Source organism: Trachinotus anak, unplaced genomic scaffold (genome assembly GCF_046630095.1).
Source record: "Trachinotus anak isolate AG129_WGS33_773 ecotype Australia unplaced genomic scaffold, CSIRO_AGI_Tana_v1 ptg000028l, whole genome shotgun sequence".
Lineage (NCBI taxonomy): Eukaryota > Metazoa > Chordata > Actinopteri > Carangiformes > Carangidae > Trachinotus > Trachinotus anak.
In genome coordinates, this window is record NW_027273879.1 from 6454269 (window position 1) to 6467488 (window position 13220).

The window sequence follows — 13220 nt, forward strand, 5'->3', positions numbered from 1 at the left end:
TTAGTCAATAAGAAATTGGGCTACATTAAAATATACTGAGAAACCATTGAATTATATACTACCCCATTTGTCAGATTATAATATGTTAATATTTGTATACACACTCTGTCATACTTGTGATTATCCTTGAGTTGTCACACTCAACAATAATCACAACTGACACTGTAATTAGCTCACTGACCCCATCTAGTGCTCTTCGGGTTAAACTACACTAATAAAATCCACAAATAATTTTGGTAATTATGATGATTACCAATACATGATTGCGCTAAGATCTTCTGTACTGTATCTGTGACATGTTACAATACTGTAAATTACATTTACTTATATTCTACAGGAATTTGTATATTTTACAGGGTTGTGTTCACAAAAAGAATCGAAATTCAACAGACAGACAACTGGATATCCATGGATCCAGTGGAGGAGACATCTTGCTACTGGCGGTTAAACTTGAAACAAAAATATTTGGATATTTATAGATTCTGGATTTTTTTCAGTGAGGCAGAAGGAGTAAACGCAATGTCTACTGAGTGATTGAGAGCACTACTGCGGTTTAACATGAGAGAAGACACAAAAGCATCCTCTGATTGTCAGTGTTTTATGTGTTTCTATTGTTTCCTTTGAGAGTCTGATCAAGAACCAGGTTAAAATGCCTTAAATCTTTTTGGATTATTTTATAATTTCACGGTTACATTACATATTCTGTCTGTATTCATTGTTGTTTATTTCATGTTTTAGTTATTTGTTTGATATTGAATACTTTGGCTACTTTGTTACTCACCGTGTTCCTGAGCACAAGGTAAATGGATAAAACATAACTAAATTATATTTATGTATCATTAAATGTGCAATAATAAAGGTAATAAATGTAATTTTCTCTAATCACTAATCACTAATATTCACCTTATGGTCATTATCAAGATAAGACTTGATAATTACAGTAATGACATGAGAAAACGCATTGTAATAAAATATATACAATGTACAAATATGTTTTATTCAACTAACTTACAATGAAGTGAAAAGATAACTTGAAACATAATGAAAGTTGATGTATTATTACAAGGAATATTTCAATGAATAAAACAAAAACATGATTCAGAAAGTGCCTATTTTCACATCTTTGGTCAACCACCAAAAATACAGACTGTTTGATTTCCTCTAAGGATTGAAGAAGTGCTGAAGAAAAAATTACAAGTGACTATATTGAAACAAATATAAAGTAACCATCAAGGCAGTTGATAGAGATGGTTTTATATCTCTAAACCGACATCAGGTTCTCTTCAGTCTCTGTGACTACAGTAATGCATGTAATGTCACATTTTCTCATCATTATTGCACTCTGGACTTTACTTTATTGACAGAAAAAAAATATGAAGATAAAAAATTTTATTCTGACTTGTTAAGTCATCGTCATTGTCAATAATTTATATCCTTATGTGTCCACATATTAGTTATGTGACAAAAAACACAAAGTTTCTACATTATATTTTATCTTTTGAAGTAAACATTTAAAAAAATATTCTTATGTGTAGTTATATTGTGTACATACATACATACGTCCTAAACTAAGAAGGCTTTTGGTAAAAGAGTCATTTTACTGAAAAACACAGAGATAATGAAATTTATGGCATTTTTTTTCTTTAACTCAACACTAACTCTCACTTCAATAAAGATGTAAATGGCCCCCACACAAAATACTGCATTTGAAATGAGAGAAAAATAAAACATAAAACTTAAATGGTGGCATTTACAAAATAATATCAAACATAAATAAAAAAAAAATACGATTACTAAATTATAATTTATAAAATGTTTTACAAGGCCATTACTGGCTTTCAAAAAGTCCTTCATTGTTTATTCACCAACATGTATAACTTTCAGTCCACTAGGTGGCTCTGTTTCCCTACATATTAAAAACCTGTAGGTTGGTTAGATTTACAAGAGACAGTGATCAGGTTTTATCCACACAAGGCACATGGTACACCTATAGGCCTTATGCTTTCTTTCTTAACGACCTTGCTGCAGTTACAGAGGGATACACAAATGGACACTGAATTACAGATGGCTGTATCAGACCAATTAAAAGTCCACTGCAGTTGTTTAGATAAATGCCTCGAGCAGTTCAGTCTGTTTTATTTAGCTGTAACTTTATGTTGTCCTTTCCACAGCTACATCAGAGCAACAACGTGTTCTGAATCCTTGTAAATTTGATTAAAAATTCTTCACATTTTTCATTAAGGGAATAGATTGACATTTCTGGGAATATGCTTATACATTCTCTCTGAGAGTTATGTGAGAAGATTGATACCTCTCTCATCTCAAGCAAAATATGAAGCCAGCAGCTGGTTAGCTTAGCTTAGTTTGAAGACTGGCACTGGGGTAATGTAACTAATGTAAGGACATTTACTCAAGTATTGTACTTAAATACAAATTTAAAGCACTTGTACTTTACTTAAGTATTTCCATTTCATTACACTTTATATACTATTAACTCAATTACTAGTCACTTAACAGATTTAGATTTTTTCATACAATGCATATTATACAGTTATAAAATGGTTTATTCTGAAGAGAACATTAATTTCAGCCTTTCATTAAATAGTTAAATTAGTTTCATCTCTACCAGTCACCAATCACTGTAAAACCACATCACATAACTTATTAATTAGTGACTTTGGACAGGGCCAGAGTAGCTGTTTTTCCCTGTTTCCAGTCTTAATGCTAAGCTACGTCAATCACCTGCTGGCTCTAGCTCCATATTTTGCGTACGGAGATGAGAGTGGTATCTACTGTCTCATCTAACTCTTGACAAGAAAGGGTATTTTCCAAAATCTTCAACTGTTCCTTTAAATTCTAATGTAGTCCAGGTCAGTTGAATTAATCTCTTCTTCTCAATTTTAACTGATTGCAGTCATTGCGAGTGATTATAATTCAACCGTCAGCCTTCATGTCTTCTTGGGATTTGGATTTTGCTGTTGCTTCTGTTTGCGGAGGTGAGCCTCGATTTCATGCCGGAAAAACAGCATCCCCAGCTGGCCGTGCGAGGCCTCGTTCATGGCCTTGGACTGCATGCACATGCGGTACTGATCCGGGGGGAGCTCATCAGCGCAGTGCTTCTCATGCCACAGGTGGAACAAGCCTCGTGTCGGCGCTCGCACCACTAGGAGGTTACTATGAAGGTACTTTCTGTAGAGGTGGACATCTTCACCACCCCAGCCTTTGATGTCAATGTCAAAACCGCCTAAGAGAACAGAATATCATGTAAATCCTTTTATTATATCATCATTAAACACGCAGTTATGTAAAGTGGAGACTTCAAACCTCTTAATATGCATACACTTCCAGGCAATGTTTGTTTTCAGCGCTGTGTTCACTGCCTCTTGAAGGAGTGCTGATTATGAATCCTGATTAGAGTGCTCAGTATGTGATCATAATCAGTTTTCTCTCCACACTGCCTGGTTTGTTGTCTCATGAGGGGGCAGTGAGGAAATTCTGGACTGATGGCGTGTGCAGCAGAACATATCTTGATCAGGCTTGTTTAAATCTGCATCTTTACACATCTAAACCACTCACGTCTGCTTTAGCTCACGCTGCATTTTTATTTGGAATATTCTCTCTCTTTCCTTTTGTCGCCTTTTTCAGGGCCTAAATGGAGCAGAAGTGGGACTTTGAACCCAAAAGAGGAATTGTTCATTTCTTTGTGTGTACTCATGGCCTGAATAATGTATTCCACTGTAATTTCTGTTGAGCATAAAACTGCACAACTAAATTTTGCTTTTAAAGGAATAGTTTGACATTATGCAAAACATGGTCATTTTCTGTCTTGTGGATACCACTCTGGTGTCTGTATGGTTAGAGCTAGTTAGTTTAGTTTAACATAAGGACTGGAAAAAGGAGGAAACAGCATTGTATAAAGTAATATGTAAAAAAATCCAGAAGAAATTGTCGTTTTAGAGGAAGCTGACACTGCACTGGGCCAAAAAACAGTCATAACCTCCAATAAAACCACAACTTCTCATTTTTGGATTTAACACACACAACAAATTAATTTTCCAATTTCTATTCCCCCTAGAATGATACATATAAGTGTTTTCTCATGTGATGCTAACGGGGTCAAGGTTTGGTTAGGTCAAGGCACAAAAACAACTTGGTAAGGGTTAGGTAAAGGTCACAGTTTGGGTTACTGTTGCTACTTGATTAAGGTTAGGGGTCTGTCGTCATCATGGTTAGAATAATAACCATGACTGGTGAGCTAAAAGGCTTTCTCTTCAGGCTTTATCACTTCATTGTAAACTCGTCACATTTGCTGAAATGACTGATGCTGTTGTTTTTCTTGAGAGGACAATCTCGACATACACTTAAGCGGTTCCGGTAGACTGATTTCGTTAACTTTGGTCAGAGCTAAGCTAGCTGTTTCCCCCTGTTTCCAGTCTTTATAATAAGCTAAGATAAGCTATCCCACTGGTGGCTGTGGCTGCATATCTACTGGACAGGCATGAGAGTGGAATCAATTATTTATTTATTGGTTTGCTCATTTAGATTCTCTATTAGATGTTACCAACACAACAACTACTTTCTTGGGTCCATAGAAAAAAATGACTACAGCAATTTTATGTTTCTACTTACCAAATGAAAGTGACATGTATCATATGGTCATACTCTGAGCTGGAAAGTGAATAGGTGTATTTTCCCAAATTATCAAACCATCCCTTTAAAACAGATTCTGGCCTTCTTTTGTTACACCTTTGGCACAGTTAAGTGAGTTCATTTGCATGCCTGTGTGTGTTTGTTAGGGTCCAAAACAATAAAACACTTTGTATTTCACTGAAGCCTGTAATTGATTTCACTTAGGAGGGAAACTAAATTGATGTAAATCTGCCTTGAGAGCCAATATTCCTCACCTAATATACAGATGGAGAGGACATGGGGCTATGAGATATGCTAATATATGCTGCTACTGCTCCTCAGAGCAGTTTCATGTGGAGTAATATAATAGAATCCCATCCAAGCTAAGAAACGTAATGTAATATTGAACCATTTGTGTTCTGATCATGTTTTCATATCCATTAAGCTATGGCACCATTAACATGGAAATGCATATTTTTGTAGCCATCCAGGAGGCTCATTTCTACTCTGCGTTATGCAACGCCTCTGCATAGATAATCAACCCCCAGGAGCAACTGTTTATAAATTCCTGCATTGCTAAGATGTTGCGATGGATGTGACTGCAGTGTGTGTTGTGGTCTAAATTGTTGTCTAATATTTACCTATGTTAATAAAGTCGGACCTGTATTGGCAGGTCATGCCGAAACCGAAATCCCTCCAGAATCCTGTGTCTTTCTTGATCACCTACGGGGGAAAGAAGTGTAGCTCTTAGACTGTTTGTGAAAAGAAATATTTCAGCTCAGTACACATGGGAGGTACTTCAACAGGAATCCTTCTTTGGATTTGTACACCTAGCAGCTGGAGAGGGGAACTATTTCCCAGCCTCCCAGCTACATAGCATCACCCTGAGTATGATATTTTCAATAAGTGGCTTGCAGAGTGTTCAAAAAATGGAAAGGTAGAAGATAGATTTGACTGGTGTGTGTTACCAGCTGTTGCTCCACAGGTGGGATATGTTCAGGGCTTCCATAGATCAGACTGGGGTTGTACTGGCTGAATAACACCGGGTAGAAAACCTTTTTACCTGAGACGTAGAGAGACAGTGCCGTCAGACGACTAAGATATGATACGATTTCTGTGGAGTGTGTCTGTGTGCAGGTGTGTATGTCTCACCAGGCTGTGTGTTGAGTCGGCAGCTGTTGAGGAAGTCAGCATTGAAGTAGATGTCCACATCGCAGAAGAAAAGCAGTACGTTGCCCCCTTTCCAGGCTCGGGCCCCGATGTCCAGACCTCGGCCCCGAGAAAACTCCTCATCCAGCTGCAGCAGAGTGTAGTTCTTAAAATTAACTTCCCTGCAAGATACACAGACAGAGAGACAGAGAGAGGGAGAGAGAGGTTAGATGGAGAAGCCAAAGTCATTTTTCTTGTAGCAAAAATTTGACGTTTTTGACTGAAATAAACTTGCTTTTCCGACATGCTTTGGCAACAAACCATCATACCAAGACAGCGATAGATTGACGCGTTGGTTGAACTGCTTCAGAAACTGAGATTCTAATTTCAAATTCCTTAGAACACACATTAGCAATAACCTGAGGTGCAAACTAACACTGAACACACCAGTGCAAAAGCTCAGCAATGACTACTTCCTCACTCACAGAACTGCAAAGCAAAGATCATCTTCAGCCTCCCTCATCCTGCTCACCACCTCATCCAGCTCCTTCCCCCATGGATGCATTACAGGTCACTGTCGTTTCACAAACAGGTTTTTCCCTTTAGCTATCAGGACTCTAAACTCCTCCCTCTAGCCTCACATTCCACTAACATGCATGACCACGATTGTCTGCTATTGCCTGTTAATGTGCTAGTCTAATGTTGTCCATGTATGTATTGCAGAGAATAAGATATTGTAGTGATCGATTCACATGTGCAAAAGGGTCTCAAAGTCCATTCTGGACCTTTGCTCTGCAGCCAAACAGTCATCATGATTTTGCTATATCAGTATGGAGCCGGGATTAACAACCAAGAAAAGTGGGTAAGTGCTCCAAGGTCTGTGGTAATTATTTTAATTTGTCACTTAATTTGTTTGGGAATATGCACTGTTAAAGTACAATGTACTGCTAACTGAAACAATGAGGGCCTTAAGCTAGCTCTTGCATTTTCACTTGATCAAAAGACTTGTGTGTTGACCTTGTTTTGTGGAGGAAACCGGTGGCAAAATCCATCTTAAATACTTTCATTACTTCATTTAATTCTGTGCTGACATGATGAATGTTATTCCTAAATAAATGTGAACTTCATTAAATTACCACAAACTAATACAGCACGCCAAACATGGGGTCGGGTAGTTTGTGCTGGTTGGTTTCTATGACTCTAGGCAAAAACATAATGAAGCTGCCATGTGCACTGTGCCCAATGGTTATGTAAATGCAGCAGAGTGAAGAAACTGAAGGTCAATAGGGCCCAATCGTACAATTTTGCCCTGGGCTTCTGTAGTGGGTTAATTTGCCCCTGGTAATCCTCTGTTTTCCGCTTTTTCTGCCCTTAGTATTTTCCACCCAAAGATTAAAACATAACGACCTCACAAATCCTCTCCCAAAAGTTCACATCAGCACAAACGTAAACTCTGACTTCATTTCACTCCCCCGACATGTTCATGAGTTCATGCAGTCCTCCCTCTGATCCTGGTCATGATATGGACAAGCTTCAACTGCAACTGAAAATTAATTGCATGGAATAACAAAGCTTCCTCCATCAGTGGCCTGAAGTTTTTCAAGGATGTGGTCAGAGTAAAAAAAAACAAAAAAAAACAGCTGGATCCAGATGTGCACAGCTGTGGCTTTTTCCAGAACCATAACAATTCACACTGTTAGTGACTAATCCTTTTATTCATGCAGGCACATACACAGACACATACGCACACACACACACACACACAACTTCAGATAGAGGATACTGAGGAAAAACTGGTTCACATGTCTGAATGCGAGGCAGAACAAACAGGATCAAACCTCCTCCTTCATTCATGTGATACTGGGCGACATAACACATGGGAAACAGTAGACAGAGGGAGCAAGTAGACAGAAGCAGACATACACAGCTTTGTTAGAGGAAACCAGGATGACCAGAGGAAACATGGTCAGTTTGTTTTTGCCTGAGGCAGCTTGAATCATGCTCCCCACATTTCCATCACACTGCTGTGTGTTTGTGTCTGTGTATCAGCAGATTTATTCATGTGTATGTGTGTGCAAAAAGCCTTTGTCTCGCTGCCGTCCTTTCAGCCCCTCCCATAAATAAGATGTAATAAAACCTTTTCAATCTGAGTGGCCCTAACAACAGAAACAGGAACATGACGCCACTTATTAGCACCTTATTTGTCTGTGTGATTAACCTACAGATGGCCACTAAAAGCAATGTCATCACATCCCAAAAACGTCTGACAACTTCAAATAATTTGTTTACATTTTCAGCAATGAGCTAAGTATCAAGATGTCCTCATACACCTGTCTGTAGGCGTTTATATGCAGTCGAAATGTCAGCAGACAGAGTCCAGTCTTCTGACTATTCTGTCTACAGTTTGTGAATCCAAACAGACTCGATCTGTTTCCCAATCTACACAGAGTCCCAGGAGAGGTGGACCCACCCACTGGCACTAAACTGTCCACAGATGGCAGAGACAGAGCATAATAGCTCTGATTGTCTCAAACAACGTTAACACAACACCAGCTACATGCACATGTTGATTCAGTCTCCACTTAAATGGGGCAAGAGGCTCATTTGTCAGAGATGAAGCCAAAACTCTAAATTTTCTGTCTGTGACTGAAGAAGCAACTATTTTGCTCATTTCTTGCATTATACTGATAAAATTCAGATTTTATGATGATCTGTTTAAGCATATGATCATTTGCCTTCTGTCGGTTAGATGTTAAATGAGAAGACTGATACCACTCTTCTGTCGTTACACTTAATATGAAGCAACAGACAGCAGCTAATTAGCTTAGCTTAGTTGAGTCTTTGTGCAGGCCAGCTGTTTATCCCTGTTCCCACTGGAAACAGTAGTAAACAACTAGCCTGGTTCTTTCCAGAGGTAAAACATCTATCAGCACCTGAAGTCATTCTTGTGTTTTAGTAATTGTAAGAATTAAATGAACACCGCTAGCATGGGTAAAAATCTGCCTTCCAGCATCTCTAAAGCTCACTGATTATCACGTGATATCTCGTTTGTTTAGCCCCTCAAAAAAAGGCGATGTAGAAACTATTTAAGTGGTGTTATGAGGGGTTCTGTGCTGGATTACAGAAATAAACGATAATATGATATAATATTAGTTAACTGGTGAACTGTAGATGTGCTGGTAAGCAAATTAGCTTTCAACAGAGTGAGGCTAGCTGTTTCGCTCTGCTTCCTGTCTTCATGGTAAGCTAAGCTAACCAGCTGTTAGCTGCAGCTTCATATTAAGGTGTGTACAGACCTCTTATTATACAGACCTCTATTTCAACATAAAATCATGCATATTCATAGTTCAATTATACTAACATAAGTAATCCAAAGCATGCATGTACATTTTATCCCCTGGAACATTTACTAATTCAATTGTGCGTATTACATTTTAAATGCAGTACATGTCCATGTAGTTATAAATAATTCATTAATCGTTTACTTTGTGATTACCAATATTATTTAGGTTAAAATGTAATTATCTCTGTTTCAAGAGAGCCAAAGTTGTTATATTGTTCATCCTGGTAAGAGCAGGGTTTGTGTGTGTTGGCCTGAGGTTATTAACTATTCAAATAATCCTCACAGACAGACAGGCACTACTATTGTGTGCCAAGTGATGAAGTCCACTTAAATACTGTGATATTAGTTTTTATATCCTCCTCTTTTTCCTCCATATTTCCCACAGGCATCAGCACTCTTATTATGGCCTAAAATAGTCAATTTGTTTACTGTAGGCGTGATGGCTGGTATCTAGTAGCAGCTAAATTATTGAAATTGTGTCAGAGTGAGAAGCCCATAAAGAGCTGTCGTGTTGTGTCTCAGCAGCAGGCATGATCCTGTTAGTTCTGCTCAGGACAGGGAGGGGAGACCAGATTTTCTTTTTCTTTCTCTGTGAATCTGTGCCTCTGTATAACCATTTTATGTATTTGCTTGTGTGTGGTTATAGCTAGAGGCCTGACTGCAGACACGGTGCTTACTGAATGTGAAAAGTCTCGACTGTAAGCCCCTATATGCGGCCAAAACCAGGCTTCTTTTCAGTCTCAAGCAAATTAAAGATACCAGAGAAGCGTGCTTGCTTTTCAGCCATGCTAGTGGCACTGCTCTATGGGCAGCAAAGTCAGTCTGTTCACCACTTTGGTCCAGACTCAAATATCTCAATAACTATTAGATGTTCTTCAGAGGATAAATCCTAATGACATAAATGATCCTCTGACTTTTACTCTACTGCTCCCAGCAGGTTGGTGTTTTCATTATTCAGTGAAATATCTCAACATCTACTAAATGGATTGGCACAAAATTCTGGTATTCTTCTTCCCCAGAGGATGAAACCTAATGAAAGTGGTGATCCCGTGACTTCTGCTCTTTGTCTAATATTTGGGATTATGACTCAACATTTGAAAAATGAATGAGTTTCCCATTAGCTAATTAGCAAATGATAGCATGCTAACACACTTAACTAAAACTGTGAACATAGTCAACATTACCAACTGTATCAGCGTTATCATTATTAGCATGCTTAATGCTGATGTTAGCTCAAAGCACTGCTGTGCCTAATTGCATCCTGATAGAACTGCTTGCAGTCTCGTTGCCTCATAAATACATTTCAGAATAAACACTCCTCATCATTCTCTCCATGTTCTCTGATGTAGCAATGTCGGTCAGTAGCTTTCTTCTACCTATAGTTTTTTTTATTTTCTATGCTTGCAATATTAAACAAGTCATTTTCTCACTGTCACCTTCCTGCTGTTTACAGAACAGGGAGACCGGTGTATCCTCTCTGGGCTATTGTGCAGAAGAAGAAAAAAAAAAACTTCTCCTTTACAGTGAGCTGGAGAGTCAGCAGTCTGTGCATGTAATGGAGAGGTCAGGGGAAGCTATAAAAATACAGACTTGTTATCACTCTGAGGCTGAGCCCTCAGGCAAAACAGCTACACGAGCTATCATTGAGTAATTTGCAGAATGGGTCCGTATTGGCGATCTGTAAAGACACATGATCTCTTTGATCTTTGATATTTCGGCAGCTTTAGCTATCTCTATCTTGTCTCTGATTTCTTTAGCGTTTCATCTACTCATAATCTTCTCTCCATCACCTTCTGCTGAACATTATCCTCTCTCTTCCTCTGAGCTGTCAGAGGTTCTTCAGAGAGTTGTCGACCCATCTGTGAACTGAATGAAATGCCACAACAGCATCAAAGGCTTGTTGGAGAGGCTGTTGTAAGTTGGTACAAGAGGAAGATGAGAGAAAGGTTGCAGTCGAAGGCGAGACAAGAGTGATCTCATTTTCCGTTTCTTTGTCTGTCCAAATTTGTTGTCCTTCCCTTTCATCTGCTCGTCCAGTTTCCTTTGAGATGCTCGCTGATGCTCTTCTTCCATCCTCAGAAATCCTGTCTATCTTTCCACCTTTGGTTTGCTGTCCAATCTTATCTTTATACGTCTCCTCCAACTTCCTTTCTCACAGTTTTCCCCCACAGCCATCGTCTCTCCTCTGCTTCTGAAGCACAGTAATTATTCATACCTATCAATGGGTTATCGCTTTAAAACAGATCACTCATTCTTCCTCCTGCTTTACACACAAATTCCCTCTCCCTCTTTTTTTTCTATCTGTATCTCCTTTGCTTTTTCTCGCATAGTTGGGAATTTTTATTGGGAATCTATTCTTGAATATGTAAGCCTCAGAAACATACATGCCCCCCAATGGTTTGAGCCTGAGTTCAGGCTTTGAAGTACGGATGTGTAAGCGATATACTTGAAAGTTTGGCAGCTGATCCTATCTATTTTAAACGATATCCCTGGTGTCTGCCAGACTGCTTGAACGCTGAGGCTCTGATTTGCTGGAGCTGGATGCGTTCTACTTTTCTATATTCTACTTGTTTTGGCTTTTGTTACTGTAGAACTGATGTAGGTGTTGATACAGCAAAATGCAATTAAAAAACTACCATCTTTTAACCATTTTAAACCCAGAATAGGTTCATAGGGGTTAGAAAACCTGGTGTAGATCCAAGACAATTTAGATCTTGTTAGACTCATGGGAAATTTGCCTCAAGTAGTTTATATTGGCTGTTGATAGTCATGCAAATGCTTTTTTGGAAGAATTTGAGCAGGGACACTGTGCCACTAAAATGCCTGGAGTGTGACTGCATGTGATTTCACAGAAAAAAGAGGACAAATAGCTGGAGGTGATTTGGGAGCAGATTCAAACGAAACCAGTTTCTGGAGGTGAATCTAATTTGTAGGAAGGGCAGAAGAATCAGATCAGCCGCTAATAATGCCATCACTGTTGGGAACAGATATTGACTTGTTTGTGAGTCAAAATGTCTGTGTGTGTGTCTTTGTGTGAACCAGTCAGAGTCTCAGAGTGAGGAAATTATGGTCAACCCACTACTCTTCTTTCAGGGTTTGGAGCTGGCTTTTAGGGTTAACCTTCTGAACCACACTGTTCCACCCATGGAGCACTTTAGCCTTGGTAATGCTACAGCAGCTGTGTTTTGGTCTGTACTGGACTCAATCCTAACATAACCTTGACGAATCAAACTGTTTCATGAATCTTTCTGTTCAAAGCATTTTTGGATCCCCGTGTCACTGCAACAATGAAATCATGATTATTATGGGTTAAGAACTGAATAAAATAAACATTTTCAGTCAATTAGTTGAATAGATTAGTCGATAAGAAATAATTTATTAATTATTCATCAAGGATAATTACCTAAAATTGGTTCAATACAACTTATAAAATGTGAACATTGGCTTGTGCTTGATTTTTTAGCCATGTTAGCCATGTGTCTCAAGGGATGGCAGTGTTGGTTGGTCAGTCCAGCACTATGGTCCAGACTGAAATATGTCAAAAAACCAATAGACTGATTTCCATGAAATTTTGTATGGACATTCAAGGATGAATCCTGCTGAATTCTCTCCTTTAACACCACCATGAGGTTGGCATTTTTGTTTTATTTTGACATGTCTCAACAATAATTAGATGGTGCTATGAAATGTGGTACAGTTATCCATGTTCCCCACAAGATGATTTTAATGACTCCTCTATTGCCACTATGAGGTTCACATTTGTGGTCTTAAATGAGATGTCTTGAGAACTACCAGAATGATTACCATGAAACAAACAATGTTCCCATAAGGATCAACTGTAATAACTTGTTGATAGCCTTAACTTTCCTTTAGCGCTATCATCTGGTAAAAATCTTAATTTGTTCATCAACCATTAGCTGTACTCTGTGTTTACTGCCAATTAGCTAATATTAGCATGCTAACACACTAAACTAACTGTCTAAACTAACTAAACTACTGTCATTATTCTTGGCAACGTATTGTTTAAGCAATTCAGATAATCATCCTTTCACTTTCAGCCCAACTGCACATGCACACATGGCACGCACCTTCCATTGTT

The 13220-nt window shown here is 38.5% G+C and overlaps 1 protein-coding gene across 1 annotated transcript in view; it reads right to left on the minus strand.

Annotated features, from left to right (window-relative positions):
* Positions 1–976: 976 nt before the first annotated feature.
* Positions 977–13220, minus strand: part of csgalnact1a (chondroitin sulfate N-acetylgalactosaminyltransferase 1a) — a 32255-nt gene continuing 20011 nt past the window's right edge. The window contains exons 5-8 of the mRNA XM_071466946.1: positions 5782–5960; positions 5598–5692; positions 5271–5352; positions 977–3244 (exon numbers count right to left, since the gene is read on the minus strand). Coding sequence (XP_071323047.1) covers positions 2949–3244; positions 5271–5352; positions 5598–5692; positions 5782–5960 — 652 coding nt within the window. The 3' untranslated portion in view covers positions 977–2948. The remainder of the gene's footprint in view (positions 3245–5270; positions 5353–5597; positions 5693–5781; positions 5961–13220) is intronic.